This window comes from Molothrus ater, chromosome 6, assembly GCF_012460135.2.
Source record: "Molothrus ater isolate BHLD 08-10-18 breed brown headed cowbird chromosome 6, BPBGC_Mater_1.1, whole genome shotgun sequence".
Taxonomy (NCBI): Eukaryota; Metazoa; Chordata; class Aves; order Passeriformes; family Icteridae; genus Molothrus; species Molothrus ater.
Window position 1 is genome coordinate 5,149,189 of NC_050483.2, and position 22,383 is coordinate 5,171,571.

General features: G+C 41.3%; 2 protein-coding genes across 3 annotated transcripts in view; one reads left to right on the forward strand and one right to left on the reverse strand.

Annotated features, from left to right (window-relative positions):
- Positions 1-3,271, reverse strand: part of ELP4 (elongator acetyltransferase complex subunit 4) — a 143,016-nt gene extending 139,745 nt beyond the window's left edge. Inside the window, exon 1 of the mRNA XM_036384998.1 lies at positions 3,118-3,271. Within this exon, the coding sequence (XP_036240891.1) occupies positions 3,118-3,271 (154 nt within the window). The remainder of the gene's footprint in view (positions 1-3,117) is intronic.
- A 104-nt stretch (positions 3,272-3,375) lies between these two features.
- Positions 3,376-22,383, forward strand: part of IMMP1L (inner mitochondrial membrane peptidase subunit 1) — a 32,241-nt gene continuing 13,233 nt past the window's right edge. The window contains exons 1-4 of one of the 2 annotated variants that reach the window (XM_036385082.2): positions 3,376-3,406; positions 17,501-17,632; positions 18,392-18,480; positions 19,056-19,182. In XM_036385082.2, coding sequence (XP_036240975.1) covers positions 17,528-17,632; positions 18,392-18,480; positions 19,056-19,182 — 321 coding nt within the window. In that variant the 5' untranslated portion in view covers positions 3,376-3,406; positions 17,501-17,527. Of the gene's footprint in view, positions 3,407-3,610; positions 3,682-17,500; positions 17,633-18,391; positions 18,481-19,055; positions 19,183-22,383 lie in introns of those variants that run through there. The other variant, XM_036385083.2, reaches the window with a different exon arrangement.

The following is a 22,383-nucleotide window of genomic DNA, read 5'->3' on the forward strand; positions in this document are numbered from 1 at the left end:
TAGGATGGAGGCTGGTCGTTCTTCACTGGGTTTGGGTGGTTTTGTGTAATTGGATAAAAAAGTCTGCATTGTGTGGTTGGTTATTGGGTTAAAAGTAAAAATAATTTAGGTGCCATTTCTTAATTGGACAGTTTATCCTTAAAAGGCCTTGTAGAGAGGGAGATACAGCTCCATTTTCAGTTTGTTAGAGTGAAGTGCTGCAGAACTCACAGTTTCTGAGACTATAGAATCAGAAGTAATAAACATCTGAGTCCCAACAAGAAATATCATCTCATATATTTAATCCTGACCCTAACAAAAAAGAAGCAAAGACTCCACAACAACAGCTGAGCTCTTCACTGAAGTGCAGTGGGAGGGCAACAAGCAACAAATGGGAGCTGAAACAGGGGAGGCTCCCAGTGGATATAAGGAAAAAGAAAATTCCCTACAAAAAATAATCAAGCATGGGGCTGGGTTACCCAGAGGTGCTACAAAATCTCTGCCACTGCAGATTTTCAAGACTCCACTGTACAAAGCCCTGAGCAATCAGCTCTGAACTCAGAGCTGAGCCTCCTTTAAGGCTGCAGAGGATAAATTCTTGAGGTCCCTCCTCAGCCTCCAAAATCAGTGATTCTGTACAGTTCACCCAGCTGGATATGTGTTCCAACCATGCCTGGCACCAGTGGGAACTGGAGTCTAGGCAGCATGCTCAGCATTTCCTGGCCCCCACTCAGCCTCCAAAAACCAGAGACTTCAGGGCTAGGAGGTTACCCCAGGTTTAACAGAGGAACATAGAGCCCAGGTTTTCAGAGACACAACAACCCAAAAAACCATCTAAAAGTACTTTCAAAAGTTGTTGTTGTTTCTAGGGGCAAGGAATTTCCTTGAGGTTTAAGTATAAGTATCAGTAAGCTCAGGAAATGATGAAATATTTAAAAACAAGGAAAATTTAGAAGGGATCCTGGGTTTATTGAACTGTCCTCAGTTTCCATAACAAACCACTAATTGTGTTAGCAGGTGCCTAGAATTTTAGGAGACTGCCACCACGGGAGCTGTCTACATCTTCTGAGCCATGCTGTGCAAAATGCACTGTTTCTAAAAGGGAATATGAACAGGAATATTCAATGCAAATCTGCTTTTCATGCAATTAAAAGGCTTCACAAATTACACTCACTTAATGAAATATTTCTCTCTCAAGCAGGGAGAGCTTCCTCCACAATGATCCTAATCCCTGATGAAAGTTCAGACACACACACAGAGAAAAATTATATACAGGCTGCAAAATATCCTTTATACAGTGGGTATAACTTTTATATCATCACTGATCATACAGAGTATCCCTAGAGAGAAAAGTGGCATATTCTGTGTACTCCAAGGATGAATGAACAAAGCTAAAATCAGGCTCTTCTCACCTAAAAGTCCCATGTATGTACATTAAAGATGCACTGCAACCATGTGAAAAGTTAGAGGATCAGCCAGATAAACACCAGCAAATGAATGAGTTCCCAAGCCAAGGGAAAGTGCCAGCTCCCCACACGGATGGTACAGCAGCAGTGACAACAGATGAGTCCACGGGACCATCTCACATGGGAAAGGCAGCAAAACCAGCGTCACAACAGAGCCATTTATCTAAGGGGGCACTTGAATGATGCAGCTGTGGTGAGCAAGGCAGAAAAGACAAATTGAGAACCCCAACACATCCCAACACCTGCGGGGTGGAGAACACGAACATAAATGCAAAAGCTGGGACAAATAAATATCTTTTCTCCAATACAAAGAGACAAAAGGTGAGCAGTGGTCATACAGCAGGGGAAAAGGTTTGCTTTCCAAGGCAATACACACACGGCTTTCCAAGGGGAAACCCTGGTAATTTACACACGGCTTTCCAAGGGGAAACCCTGGCAATACACACACGGCTTTCCAAGGGGAAACCCTGGCAATACACACACGGCTTTCCAAGGGGAACCCAGTAGCACACACAGCTTTCCAAGGGGAAAACCCGGCCATACACGGCGTTCCAAGGGGAAACCCTGGCAATACACATACGGCTTTCCAAGGTCAACCCAGCAGCACACACGGCTTTCCCAGCCACATGCAGCTTTACAAAGAGAAAGCCCAGCAGCACACACGGCTTTCCAAGGGTAAACCCTGGCAATTTACACACGGCTTTCCAAGGGGAATCCCTGGCAATACACACACGGCTTTCCAAGGGGAATCCCTGGCAATTTACACACGGCTTTCCAAGGGGAAACCCTGGCAATACACACACGGCTTTCCAAGGGGAAACCCTGGCAATACACACACGGCTTTCCAAGGGGAAACCCTGGCAATACACACACGGCTTTCCAAGGGGAAACCCTGGCAATTTACACACGGCTTTCCAAGGGGAACCCCTGGCAATACACACACGGCTTTCCAAGGGGAAAACCTAGCAATACACACACGGCTTTCCAAGGGGAACCCTGGCAATACACACACGGCTTTCCAAGGGGAAACCCTGGCAATACACACACGGCTTTCCAAGGGGAAACCCTGGCAATACACACACGGCTTTCCAAGGGGAAACTGGCAATTTACACACGGCTTTCCAAGGGGAACCCTGGCAATACACACACGGCTTTCCAAGGGGAATCCCTGGCAATACACACACGGCTTTCCAAGGGGAAACCCTGGCAATACACACACGGCTTTCCAAGGGGAAACCCTGGCAATACACGGCTTTCCCAGCCCAAACCCAGCAGCACACACCGCTTTCCAAGGGAACCCAGCAAGGGAACCCCCACGGCTTTCCCTGGCAATACACACCCGGCTTTCCCAGCGCAAACCCAGCAGCCCTCCCCGTGGCAGTACGAAACGCCCCGGCCATGTGCCGCTAGGAGAATTCACGGAGCAGCCCCGCAGCGCTGCCCGCAGCGATGGCAGCGCGGCACACACGGCTCCATCGCAAGCTCCAGCTGGGGTACACGACCTGCCTCCCCCGTCCTCCTGCACATCCCGCCCTCCCCGCGACCCCCGGGAGTGAGTGGAGGAAGGAGAAGCCTCGGGAGCAGCCTCGGGGTTACGGGAGGGCAGGAAGGGCCTGGCAAAGGGGAGGGCGGCGGGGGCGCAGCACCGGGTCCCAGTCCCGCTCCCACCAACCTAGCACACAGTCCAGGGAGGGCAGCCCGCTGGAGAGCAGCAGCTGCCCGTGGCGCACCGAGGGCCGAGTGCCCGGCAGGGCGGGCGGCCGCGGGCCGGCCCCGGGCCTGCGCTGGAAGCTGGTGCGGCCCCGCTCCCCGCCGGCCGCCGCCATGTCGGGGCCGGGCACGCCGGGCCGGCGCTGCGCCAATGGGCGAGCGGCTCCGGCAGCCGCCGACCAATGGGAGCCCGCGTTGTTGGCACGTGCGGAGCCGGCGGAGCGCTGCGGGGCCCGGCGGCGAACGGGGAGGTGAGAGCGGTACCGGGGGGAAGCGGAGCCTTGCTGGGGCTGAGGGGACACCGGGGCCTTGCCCGGGGCTGAGGGGACACCGGGGCACACCGAAGCCTTGTCCGGGGTTGGCAGCGGGCACGGAGCGGCACGGGTGCTGTGAAGGGGACACCCCGCTTGTCCCGCGCGGTGTCTGCAGGGCCGGGGGCGGCCAGGCTCGCCTGGAGCGGCATCAGCCTCTTCGGAAAGAGCCTGCGAGAGAAAAATGCTTGTAAAATGTATTTTCGTAACATAATGTGAGTATACTTGGGTCCCTGCTTGGTTGTGCATAGGCACGGAGCTGTGGCAGGCGTGTGGTTTAATGCATTCACTTGGCAGCAAGATCTTGTGTCGGCGTGGACCAAGACGTGTGGTAGAAAAAGTTAAAAGACATTAAAATGCTTTGACAAGTTCTAGTATGTTTGGTTTGTCAGTCAACGCTCTATGTTCTGGTGCTCTGAAAGCAAGAGAAGCCCCTGTCAGTATAGAGAACAGCCACTACCAGAAGTATTTTTATGTTTGTTTTTCATGTCGGTGATTCAGGTGTATCCAAGCTGCTTGAAGGCTCTTGTACTAGTAGAATATAAAAACCAAGCTTTAATACTGTAATCCCTCACTCTCAGTCTTTAATTCTAGTGGATCATGTTTACTCTCGTTCTAAGCCAACTTTCTGAACACCTGTAGTTCTTGAGTCTCTTTTTAATTGAGGGGGAAAAAATCCTCGTGTTAAATATGAGCAGCATGAAAGAGCAGCAATATGTGGGCAGTCCTGGACCTCAGAGTTTTCCCTTCATATCCAATTCAAATTCAGGACCATGAAAGTTCAGCATCATGTGGCCCTAGCTGGGGGAAAGGATGTTCTTTTTGCTGCTGGCTGAGCTTCCACACGTGCTGAGCAGTAGACAAATCAAGATCTTTTATCAGGAGTATCAAGAGGTTGTCTTAAGATTTTGTATTTTCTGCTAAGCTGTGAAATATTGGATAATACTTAATTTTAAGTATAGATTATTGTTTAGTGAGAGTTAGAAGTATCTGTCTGTAGAGGAGAAGATCAAAGGAGACTGGAAACCATGGCAAGAAATAAACAAAGCTGTTTAATTTCACTTCTGTAGTATGTGACCAATGAGGTGTGAATATCTGGAATAGGAAAGGCCAACGAAATAAAGACCCAAAGCATAATCCACAATTCTTTTAAAAGGGTTTGAGCCTCTGTTTCTGTCAGTGGGATCCTGTGGTGTGAATTCTGTCTGACAGAAGAGGAGGCTGAAACCTAGGGAGAGTTCTTCACTTTCAAACATCACAGTGACTCTGCCTTTTCTTACTGTACTGTGCTCCTGGAGCCCAAATCCCAGAATATTTCAGGTGTGAGTGCTTGAAAGTGTGTGTGACACAGCAATTGCAGGATATCTCTTGAGATCCTTGTTACAGAAGCTCGTGACTGAGTGATAAGGATATCTCTGATAAGTCACTGCTTACCTGTCAGAAAGGTAAGCAGTGAAAAGAGAAAGAGAATCCACTGATAAACTGCACCTACTCAATCTCTGGGATGGTTTTTTCCCATTCCAAACAGTACATTTTCTTTTCTTACTTCATTAACACAAAATATTTCCTTGCTTTATTGTTTCTTTTAATTAAAATACACTATTGTAGGTTGTCTTAACTTGACATAGATCCAGGGCTGAGCCCTCTCTTTTGTTCTTTCATTACTACTTGCCTGCCATGTAAGGATTTTTTTATACTTTTTTAACCTCATTTTCCTACAGGCCAATTAAAATTGTAGGCTCAATAATTCCTTCTCTTTTTTTTCCCTTTTTTCTCTTTCCTATTGGAAAGTGAACACACATAATGAAAGTATTTTGCAAATGAGAATGCTTGTGCCATGCCCCTCCCATTGTTAGTGTTTCTTGGCTAAACTGCACATCTCCTGGCAATCTCACTGGCTCAGGAGCTGATCCAGTGGGTCAGGGTTGCAGAAGAGGAAATCTCACTCCCTGTTCCTCCTGTGTTTCCAATCCAGCAAACCCTGGTGCTGGTCAGTTCCCTCCTTGGGCTGGTTGAGCTCACTAAACTGATTTGGAGCTATCAACTGACTTTCTCAATAGTTTTATTTTGTGCCATCCTGTGAGCTGGTGCTGCATGGAGGAGGGCAGCCCAACCTCCCAGCTCTTGCTAGCTCGGAACTTTGTAGTTATTTCAGGATAAAAATTGGATTATTACATTAAAAAAAAAGGGTTTTTACATACAGTGATATTTTTGTTACAAAGTTTTTTTGTAGACATCCTTCCAAATATAGAGACACGGTGTCTTACATTGTAACAGCATGAGAGACTGTTTCATATATAACAAAAATAATGAAGTAGATACAATTTTTTCAGTATGAGAACTGAACTTTTAAAATATAGCAGTAGTTGTGTTTGTGGTGTTTATTTTTCCCCAGTCACATTTTAACCTGATGGGTGCAGTTCAAATCCTACTGATTTAGAAAGTGAGTGGAAATAAGCTATTTTTCAATTGGTGGGGGATTTTTCAAATGTTAACATTTTAATACAATAAAGCTTTCCAACTGCATATGTGCTTATGGAAATGCTGCTTACAACATCTGACTTTACCTCTATTGCAGACAAATTTCAGAGAAAGGACTAATTTAATGCAAGTTTAACTTCATATTTTTTTAGTTAATTATTTTTAAATCAACGGTGTTTCCTTTTCAGGAATAACAATATTTTTTTCACCCTTTTTGAATGATACTGAAGAATTGCTCATATTCACATGTCCCGTTTTGAAAAGGTGAATTTTCAGTCGTTGTAGAAGATCCCACTAAGATCTGCTGTCTGGCAGAAAGGAAGACCACAGCAATTGTGATTCTAGACATTACCCTAATCCTCAAATGCACATGATGAGCTAGATAAATCCTACTGCTCCTGCTCTAGGGGTGGAATGGAAATGCAGAGAGACTAAGGAACATGGAAATGATTTCCAGTGCTCAGGAAGTGTCTTAGGGAGTTATTTCTTGTCAGCTGAGCTATGGCAATGGACAGGGGTCCTACTCAGCTCATTGGAGAATGGAGAGGTTTAAACATTTTTTGTCTATTTTGGGATGTCTCAAACTGTAGAATAATCAACTTTCCTTCCTCAGAGCTCACATGTTGTCATGTAGAGCTGGTCAAATGGAATGTCAGTTTAACTGCAAATCCTAATTGTGCTGTGGAGAAATCAAGCTCTCTGTTTTCCTCTTCTTGCAAACTTCCTGGTCCAGTTCAGCTGCTTGCAGATTCTAAGATGGATTAAGAGGATTTGGGGTAAAAATTCCCTAAGGGAAAAAAAAAATAAAATGGAGGGAATACAATTTTAAGTGAGAGAGCAGTCAGAACATTTGGGGAAAGGTTATGCTTGGAATTTGATCTGCAAGTATGTTTGACATTTCTCTTCCAAAACTGTAGCCTACAGACTTGGGGGAAATCCTGGTGTCCCCAGAATAGCAGCCCTTGAAGTGTGCTTTGGCTGTTTGTGGTTGATAATGATACCTCAGGTTTTGGCTTTTCTATTTTTCCCATTCTGTGCTGCTTTAGTGTGTAGTTCCTGAGCTTCATATTCAGGGATGGTGAGCTCTGTGCACAGAGCAGGGAGACAAAACAATTCCTGCTCCAGCTGGGCACCAAGGACAAATGATCCCAATCTCAGCCCAAGAGCACAAACCCCGTGGGCTGGAGAGAGAAAAACAAGCAGGGTGGGACTGCAGGGGCTAAAGCTGGAATGGGACAATGAACTGCAAGATGCAAATGGAGCAGAACTGATCCAAGGGAGAGAGCCCGGGAGCGCTGGGGCATTTTGGGGCCATTTTGGTTCATCTTGGGTGCAGGCCTGGCTGGGCTCTGGTGCTGCCCAAGGTGGATCCATGGAGGAGATGCTTTGAATCAATCCCTGCTTGATTTTTCAGCTCTGTCCAGCCCCTACTCTAGGGCAGCCTGCACAAGGCATCAGCTTTGGTGACCACGAAGGGACAGAAGGCATCAGTAAGAGGAAGCACACTTGTCATGGCCTCTCTTTAGCACGTGGGTTGCCCCTGAAGCCTCAAAGGGCAAGTTAGCAGCAGCAGCAGCAGCACTGTGTGGGCAGTGTTCCTCAACAGCAGGGTGTTACTACTGATGGATGTGTTCTGATGTCTTTGCTTCAAATCAATGGTTTTGCTGGATTTTAGTTGTGCTGCAGAAGATTCATCTATGCTCTTGTCTTTGAACAAAGTGCTGTTCATTTTGGAATAAAACACCAGCCCATTTTATTTCAAATTAATTTCATTTATATATGTCTGCCAGACCAGCATTCAGTGGTATTTTTCTGCTGGATTTATGTGTGGGATAGAGAACCAGAAAAGCACATCCCAGTAGCTGTTGTAATCATAATCTTATTAGAGTTTGCATTTCCATCGCCAGGCTGCTTCTCTCATCAGTTGTGGAATGTGCTGGTATGAGACTGTACTGATTAAAGTTTTACAGGCACCAAATCAGATTAGGCGCCGAGTCACCTGACCAGGCTGGGCTCGCAGTCATGTGAGCCACGCCCTGCTGAGCTCCTGCTGGGAGCTGAAACAAGGTAGTTTGCTTTGGAGATGTTCTTAAGTATCTAACAGCATGGGTCGTGGATTATGGCTGCAAAGAAGATGGCTTCATTTTCCTGATCTTTGAACTAGCTGGAATGGGATAAGTTTGAAAGTGCAGGATCTTCAGGCCATGAGCCAACAACTGGAAAGAATGTTTAATCCTGGAAGCTCTGACACCAAAAGACCTGGGTTTTTTCAGTGTGAAAAAGCTTAAAGACTGCTTATTCAGTCTGTCTGTGGCAAATGAAAGAATTATTTGGAGGGTTTAGGACTTGCCAGTTGTATGATATTATATAAAACATAAGATCTTATTCAGAAAGCCTCTGGATGTTACTCAAATTCATCCTTGTGGGTATCCTGAGCAACAGGGAAAAAAATTTAAACGTGTGTCAAATTTAAACAGCTCTTTTAAAATAGAAGTAAATTAGGAGACATGAGTTAAAGTAATATGTGCTGAAGACAAGAAATTACAGAAACATAAAGTAACCTTTAAAATAATTTCAGAACTGTACAGTAAAATTTTACTGAAACCTGCAGAACAAGAATCTTGAAAGTGAATTGTGAGTTTAATTTAGTGTCTTAATAAGCATCATACAGATTAGTGCTGTATTTAATAGAGATTCTTTTCCTTGTATTTCTCATGCTTCCTGATGAGACCCATAAACATGGAAGGAACCTCAGGTTTCTGGTACTGGCCAATGATGTTTTGTGGTTATTGTCTCCCATAGGTATTGCAGACAGGAATGGTAACTTGATATTTCAGCTCCCACTGACTCTCACAGCACTCTGGCCATCCACAGAGTGAGGCATGGGCCAGGGTGTCCTGCAGTAAATAATTCTGTAGAGATGTGTATTGCTTGCTCTCCAAAAAATTTGACTACAATGGTAAACTAATTTGGTCACTGAGGGGCAGGTGAAGAAAATTTTGGCCTTTAAGTAGTCAGGAAGTAAAATTGGGATTTTTCAGTGTGAGTTATAAAGTTGGATGTAAGACAAGCAAGCAACCTAGTAAAACTCATTGTAAAGCCAGATTCACAACTGGCTACTTAGGCAAACTTAAATTGTTTCAAATTTGGAATAATGTTTTGGTGAAATAATAAAATAGAATAAAATAAAATAATGAGTATCTAGCCTTTTTTTGTAGCCAGGCTGTATTTTAGCAAATCATCATTATTCTTTATCTCAGTGGATTCAGCTTCCATCCCCTACACTGAGCCTGCCAATTCCATGCCAAAAGTTCTTTGTGGGAACCCCATTTCAGGAGCATCTATCTGGGAGCAGGGCTGCTATATTTTCCAATTTTTCCCCCTCTTGTACTGAATTGCATTTTGTGTGAGATAATATATGTAAAAGGAATAAAAATGAATTCACATTTAAAACTGTAGATGCTGAAACAGATTGAGGGAAGGCCAAATGTTATCAAGGTCCTAGAAATAACAGTCCTGTAAGTGGTTACTGCAGAATAACTCGGTGTAATGTGAGTGGAACACACAAGATTACTGAAACCTGCAGAACAATAATCTTGAAAATGAACTGCGAGTTTAATTTCTTTGTGGGTGCTGCTGGAAATGTGAGCTTCACTAATTGCTTTAAAGTCCTGTCTTGGTTTTGTGTGGAAAGAATAGAATGTCTTATTTCATTGCACTGAGGGGGTAATTCATCTGAAATTTTAGCCCTAAGGTTTATTAGAAAACCTGTGTCTCTTCAGTAGCCATGTTTTCAATATTTCTGTGATTGAAAATATTTCTGTGATTGTGACTGTGACAGTGTCCCTAGCAGAGGGAGAAAGGTAATGGAGCTTTTTTTTCCTTTTACATCCTGCTCCTCTATTTCTGTGAAAACTGTTGCACGTTCTTAGAGCCTCATGCTTCCACCTTTTCTCAGTTGTGCTTCCATTGGTCTGAGAAGTGTGAAGCACTGTTTGATCTTGGTGTTCACTGTTTGATCCTGGTGTTCTCATGCTATTGCCAAGCCACAGTGAATTTTTAATAGAATTTTTAACATTTCTGGCACAAAAGAACTGCAATTCACAAGCATTAAGTTGTAGGAATATCATCAATTTTCTTAGCATGCACAAAGTATCTGTGAAAGGAGCTGTATGACCAGTCACTGATCTTCCTTTTAGAAAAGCAATGTATTATGGAGGAAAGGGCAAGCCATGTTCTGTACTTTTGGAACAAACCAGATCAGCAAATGTAGATGAAATAAAAGCTTAGCACTTATTAAAAACCTGAAAAGTTTTTAAGAAGGCAATCCAGGGAGACAGTACTAATGAAGTTACACAGTGATTGTTTCTGTACTGCTTTTCTGTTTCACAAGTACTTGGGTCCTCATTTGAAACTCCTGTTTGGGCTGGATGTGTGTGGTAACATGAGCCATGCAGGCCCTGCTTGGTGATGTGTTTGGTGCAGTTTGTGGGGCTGGAGCGTACTCTGCACCTCAGCTTAGGAGCATTTACTGAATTGGAGAAAGGCACCTCTACTTATTTGATTCACTAAGTAGTCAGTTTTCACATTTATTATTGTGTCAGTTGTATCTTTTATTTTAAACCATCAAATTAAATAATAGCTTATGCTGGCTTTCTGTTTTAGTTCATGCATTTAAAACCTGGAAGTCAGATAAAAAGATAGTTTCAGAATAAATTCAGTATATTATTTATGAGTGGAGCAACACATTAGCATGGAGTTCACAATAGATCATATCGCTTTTATTCCATCTTACAAGCTTAGCAGCACAAACAGAATAATCAACATATTATTTGGCTGTCATCTGCTGAACAGAAAGCAGAGATCACAAGGAGGTTTTCCCTAGCTGCAGTGATGGCCTTTTTGTTCCAAGCCCCCATCTGGGAGGGCCATGGTGTGTTATCATATGGAACGCGGGGTTTGCTGTAATCTGCTTAGCTGCACTGCAGTTTGAATCTTTATTCCATGTTTGTGTAATTTATAATTTTAATGAGACCGTGCCTCTTGTGGGCTTTGAAATATATTAAAAGCTCTTTTGTGCATATGCTTTTGTTCTTGCTTAATAGGCTCAGTGTATTTAAAACTGATGAATTTTTATTCATGGATTTGGATGTCTGGGGATTAACTTAGATTGAATATCATTGCACTCATCTTTTGATGTTTGGAACTTTTTTATACTTGTATCTCTTAGTGGAGAAGACCTTACAGAACTTGTGTTTTACACATAAAACAGCTCAGAAATAACTAATAAAATGTTATTGAGCAATGAGCAAAAATACTGATTACAGTTTATTTTTACTGCATAAACTCTCCTGAACTACCATTTTGCTCTGAAAAAGTCCTTGAGTCCATGAACATGTGTGTATTTAGAACTTTGTAACTAAAATGCAGTTTGGGAAAGCGCTCAACATTTTTGTAGAATATCAGCAGTGATAACCACTTGATTTGCATTTTTCTTCTATTCAGGTAACTGGAAAATGTAAATACTGAGCACTCTCTTGTCAGCCTGTGTTGCCTTTCTCCTGTTTTTAACACATTTTTTTAATGCAGAGTGTGCATAAGCTATTTCATTAGAAGGTGGTGCTCATAACTGGGGAGTATTGATAAACATACAGAAGGATTCTTCACTGCTATTTTCTGACAGTGCTAAAACTGGTCTTGTTTTTTGCTTTTGTATTTTTCAGATGTTTAATGCTTTGTTTATTTGTTTGATTTACTGTTTGTTTAAAGATTTGATACTTTGTGACTTCTGTGTTTTTAAACTACTGTGGAGCTCTCTTCAATGATGGCATTCTCTCTGAGACCAGCACTGGCAATAAGATGGAGACAATTGTGGTTTTTCTAAATAATCTTGCTGATGGTGTACTGAAATGTGGAGGGGGTTTGGGTTTTTGTTTGTGGTGTTTTTGGTGGGTTGGCTGGTTTTTACCAGCAAACCATCATCTTTGTAATGACAAAATATTTGAAGTAAACAGCCTTTTTAGTTCTCAGTGCACAAGGGAGTTATTCATCCCTCTTCTCTTCGCTGCTTTGAGCAGTATTTCCAAATCATATTTCCATAAGATGTGTCAGCTGGGAAGTGCAGGGGGACACGTGAGCCATGGGCAGCTTCAGCTTTTGTAGGGTTGTAGATTTTTAGTGCCTAATGTGAAAATTAGGCTTGTAATTCTTTGTCTTATAAAACTGAAATGAATTTTCAATGTTTATATGTCTGCGTCTCTAGGAAGTGAATGTATTGAAATTGAAGATAAACATGTAGTTATTTGACCATTGTGACGTGGGCACAGCCTGATTTTCTCAGTTACCAGGAAAGTGACTGTGGTGTCTGCCAGACCTTTGGTGTTTGTCCTGACTTTGACCTTGTTGCAGAAGACTGTAAAGTGAGTATTTTGGCATCCCTCAGAGGCCCGTGTATGACCATGCCTTTGCTCAGCTGTCTGGATTTCACTGTTCAGCAAAGAGGAGTGAATGGAGCTGCAGAGGAGGACAAGCTTTGGAATGCATCTGGCCATTAAAACAGCGTTTTATTCAGGGTTGTGCAAGTGTTAGGAGCTGCTTCCCAAAGGTAAATAGAACCAGTGAGAACTACCTGAAATCTGTGTTGGGAAATTGCTCATTCTTGTCTGTAGTCTCTGGTTATTTAACACCAGCCAATTGTGTTATGTTTACAGGATTAAACTCCTTGTCAGCTTGAGATCAGCAGCTGAAGGAGCTCTCGTTGGAGACAAACTGCCAGTGCCTAGTAGAGATAATGTGTAAAAATGTAATCTCTTCCAGAATATCACCAAGCTTGCTCACATTTGCCAGACCAAGTCCAGTGTTTCTTCCAGAGTAAAGCAACAGCTGGAAATAAAAAGCAATTCTTCTGATCTCCAGTACAGAGAGACCTTTTGAAAATGGTTCTTTGTTTTGCTTTAGATGTTCAGAATCCTCAGATTGAAATTAGAATATTTAAAGCATTTTGTATATTTATATTTTGTATATTCATATATATATATATATACTTAAAACATTGTGAATCTAATATGTGAAGCATCCAAATAAACAAGATCTACACCCTTTGCTCTTCTAGCACATGTGACATCAGTTTCATAAAATAATAGTTTAATATAAATAACAGTTCAAACATAAATATTTAAATGGCCTAGTCAGTGTGCAATTTTTTCTTTGGTTTGAGTTTTTGGATTGTTTTTTCAAGTAATCTCCGAGTAATTCTGTGGGAACGAGATGGTGCAAGTTATGTGTAGAGAAAGGTGTCTGGTTAGAAGTGGAGAATGTTAGGAGAAGAGTTTTTGTTGTAGAAGGAGAAACTGATAATCTCTCACCACATATTCAATGAGATTCCAGAATTGAGAAACGTGATATAAAGCAAATATGACAGGAGATGTTTTATGAAAGTGAAAAATCTGTTTAGTGCCAAGTGCAGTGATTTGTTTAGTCACACTTTTTTTGATTTTCCTGTATTTAAAAATTTAGCACCGTATCTTAATTGTGTTACACAATGCCATTGGTCTTCTGGAAATGGTAAATCTGCTCATTGATTTTCTAATTTTATTATATACACAATAATTGTAATCCAAGATTACAGCAAACAAGATGTTAATTTCTAGACAACCTACGTCCATTTCCCTCAGAGTGCGGGTGCTACAGAAGCAAAGAGTACAAAGAGAATACCATTTGTGCTATCCTCACAGGAGCTGTCAATAAAAGATGTAATAGGGGATTTAGGAATCTGGAAATGGCCAACTAATTTATGTGAATCTATTTTATTTCAGCTAGAAAGCCCAAGCTCTGTTTCGTCTGCACTGCATATTGCAGAGCACAGGCTGTCTATAGAAAACCAGGCGGCTGCATATGGATAGTCCCTTGATATCATTCACTTGCTGTGTAATCTTATTATGCAAAGTTCTAATCTTCACCTAGAATGAATGCCTCTGGGTCAGAATATAGTCATATCAGGGTTTTTGAGGTCATGTTTTGTGATCCTTAGCTTATTCTTCTAAGTAGAGCTGGGATTTAAAGAGTATTCCCCAGACACTGGCAGAGATAGACAGCAAGACCTGCTGCCTTTTTGGAAGACAAGACCAACATGAGGTCCCTGGTAGGATTAAACTTGATTTGTAGCTGTAGGATTTTTTAACAGATGTATTATTGGACAGGGAATAGGGGGCCACCAGCACAGCGAAATTGGATCACAATTGGCATTCTCAGGGAGTCCGCTGGCTGCTAAAACAGCAGCTGCATGTGGATTTGACTTCTTTCAGGTGAAGCGACTTCCAGTCATTTGGAAAGGATGGGATGAAAAGGAACCTTGGTGATAATTTTGATGTCTGCAAGATTTAGTACCAATGTAATGGGATTATCGGTAACACCTTCGCTGCAGAAAAAGCCACCTGGCGCTATAACTGGCAGCAACTGAGAACTAATCCTTTCCCATCTCTTGGATGTCATTCATGAGGCTCAAAGTGATTTCTACCCTGCTAGCTGTGATTAATTTTATAAACAAACAAACAAAAACCGAGCGATGAAAGCACAGGCTGTGGGAGGAAAAGGGAACAGAAGATACTCGTAATTACATTTTGCATTTTACTTGCTGTGTATTTTACAACTATACACTTGTGGTAAAATAATGAAATTGTATTCTCTGTGATATATATGGATGTGTGACCTTTTTTAACCAATGTTGATTTTGGTAGAAATTTTTCAGCTACCTGCTATATGATAGTAGGTAGTACCTGGAAGTAATTAGGTTTTAGGTCATTCTGCAATAAGGATGTTTATACTACAGAGCCATTAAGTTTTCAAGGGGCCTGTGACTTAAATAATTTGTTTTATTGTGCTTAATGGTCTTATGTTTGATCTGGTGGAGTTGCCTGCTGATGGTACTTTGTATTAAAATTGTGTGATGTGGAAAACTGTGTTTACTTCCTTGTGATCAACAATATGACATTGTTTCAAAAATATAATGACATGAAGTTCTCAGAGGAAACAATTAGATTTTAACAATTATACTTATTAACAATTACATTTTAATGATGCTCAAGTTAATTATTTCTGTGTGTGGCTTTTTTTTTAATAAACTAGTTCGGTCTGGTGTTTTTTTTTACTAAACTTGCTACAACCAGTTACTAACTAGAAGTCGTTACTTAAAATGACATGGAAACTCTTAGGATTTTAGTTATTTGGAGTGAATATTAGATATCTAAAGATGAACCTTAACATTTAAAACACCCTCCCATACTCAGGAGGTACCTTGCCAGGGTCAGACTCTATAATCCAAGTATATATGTGTCTTCATTTGAAATTAACTTTCTTGAGTAGTAGTCAAAGTCTTTTATATAAAACTAAGAATTTTTTGACTGTTTTCATAAAATCTGATAAGCTTGAGCATTTAAGAAAATCCTTTGTACTACATTTATAAGAAGGGGTTGGTGAAATCTATGTCTCAGGCATTAAGAATTTATTTTAAGAGAACTGGGAACAAAATTTGAGAGCTCTTGACTCATGTTCTGTCCTTGTGGTTAGTTTTTTATCATGGCAGCTGTGGCAGCAGGCAAAGCTCACTCTGAGCCCTGGGTGTCCCTGAATAGCTCCCAAACCTATTCACAAGCATCCCAAGGAAACACATGTCCAGGGTAACTATCCCTAGATTTGTGTCACCCAAAATCCAAAAGGAAACAGCTTACAATCACTTTGAAACTTGTTTTCTGACATGTATAGCAGTTGTCTGGACTTCCATAATAAAAATATTTTAGTTACAACCTGACAGCTGGTGGCATGGGAGGCTTGCACATTCTTTTGATGTTGTTACTGTTTATTTGTCCCAGTTTGATCTGTGTACTCTGGGCATTGTAATGCATTGTTTGCTTACCTGCAATACCCACAGGTGCCTAAATTCTCTACTATCTAAATATGTTAATGTCACTATAGGACACGAAATGATGCAGACATGCTGCTTTTTTCAAGGTAAAAAGAGACTTTTTAATTTCTGATTCCAACATTTATAGATTCCCAAAAGTGACAGTGGATTGGAGGGTGAAAGTGCCCCCTCTCCAATGACACTGGACAAACCAACAGTCCATCAAATTTCTCCTCCTCCATAAAAGAATGCAAAACAATGAGTTATTTACAGAAAGTGTGTGAGAAAGTTCGTCACAAGAATGTAAACATCAGAAGGCTTAGAAAATCTTAAAAAATCAGGGCGACAGTTAATGTGTTAATATAAGGTTTCTGAATAGCATGGGGCAAAAATAGTGGATGCTTGTGCAGTATTTTTCTTTCTTCCTGAACTGAGAAGCAATGTGAGGCTCCTTTTTAGCAGATGCTGTTAAGAAGTACTGATGATAGATTTCTCTGAAATCGTAGTTGTGCATTCACCTACTTCTGCAACTCAGATTTATCTGCTGTGCCTCCACCTTCCTTTTGTCACCTGTGTCACAGCTCTGGGCTCTCAGTGTGTCTGGCCTAAGAGTAAGGCATTGGTTGGTGCACTGAATTGAGAAGAGCCAACCACTTCTGTGCCTCACCAGGATGGATTCTGCTGAAAGTGCATTCCCCTTCCAGGGGAGCTGTTCCAGTTCCTGCAGTGTGTTGTGCTGGGTGCTGCATCTGCCAATGACACAAATCAAGACTTTTCTGTTTGCCATTGTAATTTGGGTCATTACTGTGAAAATGGTCAGATAGTGAATGATGAATCACAGCTTGGCTTAAGCTGTTCTAGTGCAGAGAAGTTTATGTAGATAAAAAAGGACCTCTCTTTTGGAACAAGGAAATGAACTTGTTAGAGAATATTTGCTCCCAATAATGGTTGTCTTTGGAATGTAGTCAAGCAAAACTCCCATTAAATTCTAGTGAGACTGGTGAAAATGAATCCATGTGCTTTTAAATTCCTTAATTTCATTAGTGAAATGTAGAAAGAAGAAGGTGTCTTTATTTCTTTTTGAAGTGGGCATATTTTACACAGCATTTTTCCTTTTTTTCTTTTCAACATAATGTATTTGCTCAGCAAACTCTATTGTCCCATCTTAGTAAAAGAGGGAAATCTTGCAGTGGTTTTAGTTTGTGGTAAGGCAACACTGAGTTTAAGGGGAACAGGTTTTTTGCAGAATGTGGAACTTGTTTCAATTACTTCATTATGTCTGTTTTCCACTTCCTTAAGCGTAACCACCAAACTGTGGTACGGAAACATTTTATTTAGATTAGCGTTGTAGGAATTGGATCTCCTAATCAGAGTTGGACTTGAATATTTGGGGAAGGGGGTCAGAAAATATTTACAGGCTAATGTAAATAAAAACTTCTCTACCTGCAGAAGTTATGGCACTGTGTTACAGCTGAGAACAGAAGACCTGATGCCTTATTTCTTTGTGCACCTCTTCAGGTCTGTCTGATTATTTGTTGGTATCATTACACTGTTGGGTTTTTTTCATCTTGTCCACCTGTTACACACTAGAGATGGGTTTGTAAATGTAGGATTGCTTGTTCTCCAATGAATGCTCCTCTTGTGTTTTGCTGCAGAGCTGCTGGGCACCGTACCACTGTAGGATGCTTCGCAATGCCCTAGGAAAAACCTTCCGTTTTCTGGGCTACACGGTGCAATATGGCTGCATAGCACACTGTGCCTTCGAGTACCTTGGAGGAATTGTTGTGGTAACTCTTCATTTTCATGACATTTCAAAGGGGATAAAATTGTAATACTGACAGTTTTCTGTGTGATGATGCCAATATTTCAGGTTTTGTAATTTTCTTCAAAGCATTTAACACAGTTTATGGGAAGCAAGTCCAGCCTTTGTGAAAGTTATTTGTACTTTGTTTTCTGATGTGTTATTGCTCGAGGCATCACTGAAGTAAATGGGAAACTCTGATTAAGCCTTTTGCACAGAGTCCATCCTTTAAGAAACCCTGGAGTCAGTGATAGGAAATGCCTTTGTTTCATACTCTGGCCAAATTTTTGGGTGTTTAATGCTCCCTGCCCCTCCTCCCCACGTCCTCAATCTGGCAGATACTGCTGCTGGGCATGGGGGATTCTGGCTGTGAGCTGCTCCTGCAGCTTCTGTGATGATTCTGTGTCACAGAGAAGAGAAAGGGGTAAGCTGGTAGGGCTTTGAGCACTACTCCTAAAAATTTCTTGGAGATGCAGTGCTGAAAGGAATCCATAAGGGCCTATAGCACCTCGTGCAGTTCAGGACCAACCCCAAGGAAATGTGGAGCTGTAACAGAGTTAGTTAGAGGTGCTCTGGGGGCTCCCCTCAGCTTTGAAATGCATCACACATTCCATGGAGAAGCTCACTTTTAGTTCTCTACATTCCATCTTTACTAATTTACTAGCATACCATTTGAATATAAGTTTATTTTAGAAAGAAGCAGTTTGAAATAGTAATTTTTTTCTCCTTTCTTTTTCATTTGCAGTGCTCTGGACCTTCCATGGAACCAACCATTCAGAACTCTGATGTTGTCTTTTCGGAGAACCTCAGCCGCCACTTTTACTGCATCCGAAAGTACGCTGCTCTCTTGGGAGCACATCTGACATTCCCTTTGCCAGGGCTTGTCAATAACCACATTCTGCCCTTAATCTTTAGTGTATTTTTCTGCTTCCAACTTGTAATTTTTCATTGTGTCTAAAGGATCTTAAAGTTACAAACAGCCTAATGAACATCTTGTCAAAATTCAGTTTGGATTTAGACTGTTGTCACTATCGCAGCTTTGTCCAAAAAATAGAAAAAAATCCTTTTTTTTCCCTCCCCCTGAATGATTCTACTGAGTAGAATGTAACTTCTCTAAGCAGTTTGGTCCTGAAAACCAGCTATGGGTATTACTGGTCTCAGGTTGTAGTCTTAAATGTTTCATAAATGATCTCAATAACAAAAATTCACTCAACTTTTAAAACTCTGGGAAATTACACCTGAGTAAAACTGAAGAAACCAAAATTGTACACAAGAATTTCCAGCACAATGGACTATCTTTAATGTGTGTGAATATTTTTGGAGTAGATACATGGATGCTCGTGTACTCAGCCAAATAGTTTGTAACTAGAGTTCTTCTGTTTGTTTTTGTCTGTTTTTTACCCTCTCAGAGGAGATATTGTAATTGTGAAAAGCCCAAATGACCCCAAATCAAATATCTGTAAAAGAGTAATTGGCTTGGAAGGGGATAAAGTCTGCACAAGCAACCCTTCAGATTTCCTTAAGAGTCACAGCTATGTAAGTATTAGAGTTTCTTCCTATGTAAATTAAGGATTACTTAAGTAGGCCTGGTGGTCTCTAAAGGATTTGCAATATTTGAGAATCATAATGAATCATAAATTATGACATTAATAAATTATTATTCTTGATTATGTACAGTAAAATGTTGTACTTTTAGACTATTTATGCAAAGCTGTCTTCCTCTGCCTTTTGTTCCTGTAGGAACTGTAGACAGATAATATTTCTGCTGTGCCCTTTGGAAGAATACTCTGAAATTCTCTGTACAAAGTGCAGTACAAAAGAGAGGTGCAGGTTCTTGGTGTTCAGGCAAAACTGTTCCTGTATTTTAAACACTAAGAAGTGAATATTTGACTCTGCAATAGCTTTGCAGATTTTTTTTTCAAAATTATACTTTAGTGTATCTCTATTTCAATCTAGCAATATTTTAATGTTCCTCAGTATGGTTGGAAAAGTAGAAATTTTCCTAACTTGGCCAAAAAGTCAGGTGATGCAATGAAAAGGGAAAAATAATCTCAATGTTCATTTGTCCATATGCAGATAGAGTTCACAGAAGTTTGGGAAGATCAATGAGAAATGTTTTCAGCAACTTTTTTTTAGGCTATGATGAGAAAAATCCTCAGGAGTGATGATCACAGAAAAATGTAGGTTTTTTCTTGTCCCAGAAGTGTGTTTGACTGTTACCTCTATTCAGCACTTGTGAAGCCATCAGATATTCCCAGATAATCTTTAAACAAACCTGTGATTTTCCCCTTCCATATCCACTCCATCCTCAGAATAAGAAGAATGAGCATGTGGCCAAAGTCCTGTGCTGAGGAGATGGAGAATTTTGTGGAACACTCCTTCCAGGCAGCTCCAGTTTGTGACACAGAAATCCTGTAAGAATTTAGCTTCCATAAAGGCAGCCACCTTCACCAGGGAGCCTCCAGCTAGCATTGCTTCATCTGTATTGAGCAGCTGAAGTGGAGTTTGGCTTTACTTAAAGCAAAAATTCTTGTTTAGCGCCAGGAAGTAAGGACATGAGTCACACCGTGCTCTGAGGGTTTGAATTTGTTCCTTTCACTCCAGTGTTGAGGCAAGACACCTTGGGCACCTGCCTCTAATCTGCACTGCTGCTGTCATGCCAGAGCCACTGGAGCTGCTGTTCTTAGACTTTGCTCACTTGTGGGCATAAAGAAGGAACTCATTCTCTGTGAGATTTTGAAGGAGAGGACAAAACATTTAGTTTTTCCACAAATCAAATTGTGTTAACCATTTAACCAAGGGAAAACCTACCAAAACCCCCAAAGAACACAAACCTACCTTTCTCACCAAGTTAAAGGAATCCTCTAGCTCTGGTGGAGCTCATAATTGTGATGGAATACACATTTCCCAGAGGAGACCAACCTGAATTCTGTGTACACTGACAGAAGACACAAACTGAGTTTCTCTGAGCATCTTTTTCCTCACTTGTCTTAGTCTTGAAAAGGAAGTTCAGGAAAGATTTGTACTTAAAACAGGATATCAGCTTTTCTGGAAACACTGAAGTGACCAAGTGAATATTCAGCAGAACAATTTCTGCCCTAGTGCAGGGTTTCTTGTCTCCAGTTTTAATCCAAAATATGAGGAGAAAGAGCCAGATGGGGAATGCAGAGTCCATTTCCTGTTTTCATAAAGGCTAATGTGTGGAAATACAGAGAAGGGGCAAGCTTTTGTAATTCTTACACCATAAATTGTATCTAGGAGGAGAAATTATCTAAATGGAAGTGCTCTTGTGCCTGATACCTGTTTTCCTTCTACCTTTAGTGCTTGGTAAAGAGGTAGGTCTTAACATCTGTTCAGGAGACACTTCCTTTACAGAAGGGTAAATTCTCAACGTGGATATCTGTACTTTATGTTCATAACTGAGGCTGGATTACTCACTAAGTAAATTGTTGGGGAGGGGAAACATGACATGTATTTATGTTTAGGCAATTGCCTCATCAGATTCCTTCTTTTAGTGAATGCACTTTTAACTCAAACACAGAATTCCTCACAGCAAATAATGGCAGCAGATGTACAGAGAACTGGCTATTTTGTTGATACTTGCCTGAGGTGGGTTTTGGAAAAAAAAGATGGTCCAAGCTGAGGAAAGGCCTGGGCTGTGGTTCCAGATGGCCAGGAGTGCTGCTGGGGGGGTCTCTCTGCCAGGGGAAGGTGCCACTCCTTAAGTGAGCAAAGCCTGGAAAATGTCATGAGTTTTGCACTTTTTTTTTTTGCTACTGACTGCCTTTTTTCAAACAGGAAATCTGAGTGGTGTGTGAATGCTGTGACTCCAAAGTGTGTAAGGTCAGAGCAGCCTTCGTTTTTATTACAGTCAACTGCTCAGCTTTCCTTGAGGGCTTATCTCCTATTTTGGGAAGTTTCTGTCATGTCTGCAGACTTACACAGTAAATGGGAATATCAGATGCCAGCAATATTGCCAAATTAGGCAGCTCAGACCCCTGCTTCAGTCTGTGCTGCTGGTTGCCAACTAGTGGATAGGTTTTCTGAGCTAGCCAGTTCCTGGAGGTGGCAGACCAATGGCCATACAATGGGAAAATTACCTGTAAGCACCTGCTTTAGATTTGCCCCAAAAGGAGAATCCTTAGAGCCATGTTAGTAGGAATTGTTCTTAGTCTGTATTGACTGTGTCATTGGTAGTGTTGGCATATTTTACAGCATTGAAGTTTGGGATTTTTGTGCCTAGAAGCATTGTAACACACAATTCTTACCCTGAAGCCTAAGAGAATGCTAAAATCAGATCCTACTTGGAGGTGATGGTTCATTCATGAATATACTCAGGATGCCCTTGTGTGTATGGAGAACTCTGTTTACGATTTGCTCTCTGTAGAATTACACAGATGAGATACATTATTGCTGGAAACAACCAAGGAGATACCTGGAGATTAAAAAAAAATCTAAACACAACAAATCCAACCTTCCAAGCTATAATGAAAAGAAACAAACAAACAAAAAAAACCATACATAAGCTGAATAAGTTGTTCTGAAAGAGGTATTTCAGCTGAGTAGAAATGCACAGTAGCAGTGGCAGTTAAAATACTCTTGCTGCTCTACTTAACTGAAGGAATACATCATAAGAGAAAATTATTTTTGTCAGAGTGCACTAAAGCTAAAGCTGTATCAGAAACCTGTCTTTGATGGAGTTGGATTACAGGCTGATGGAACTAATGCCACATATAA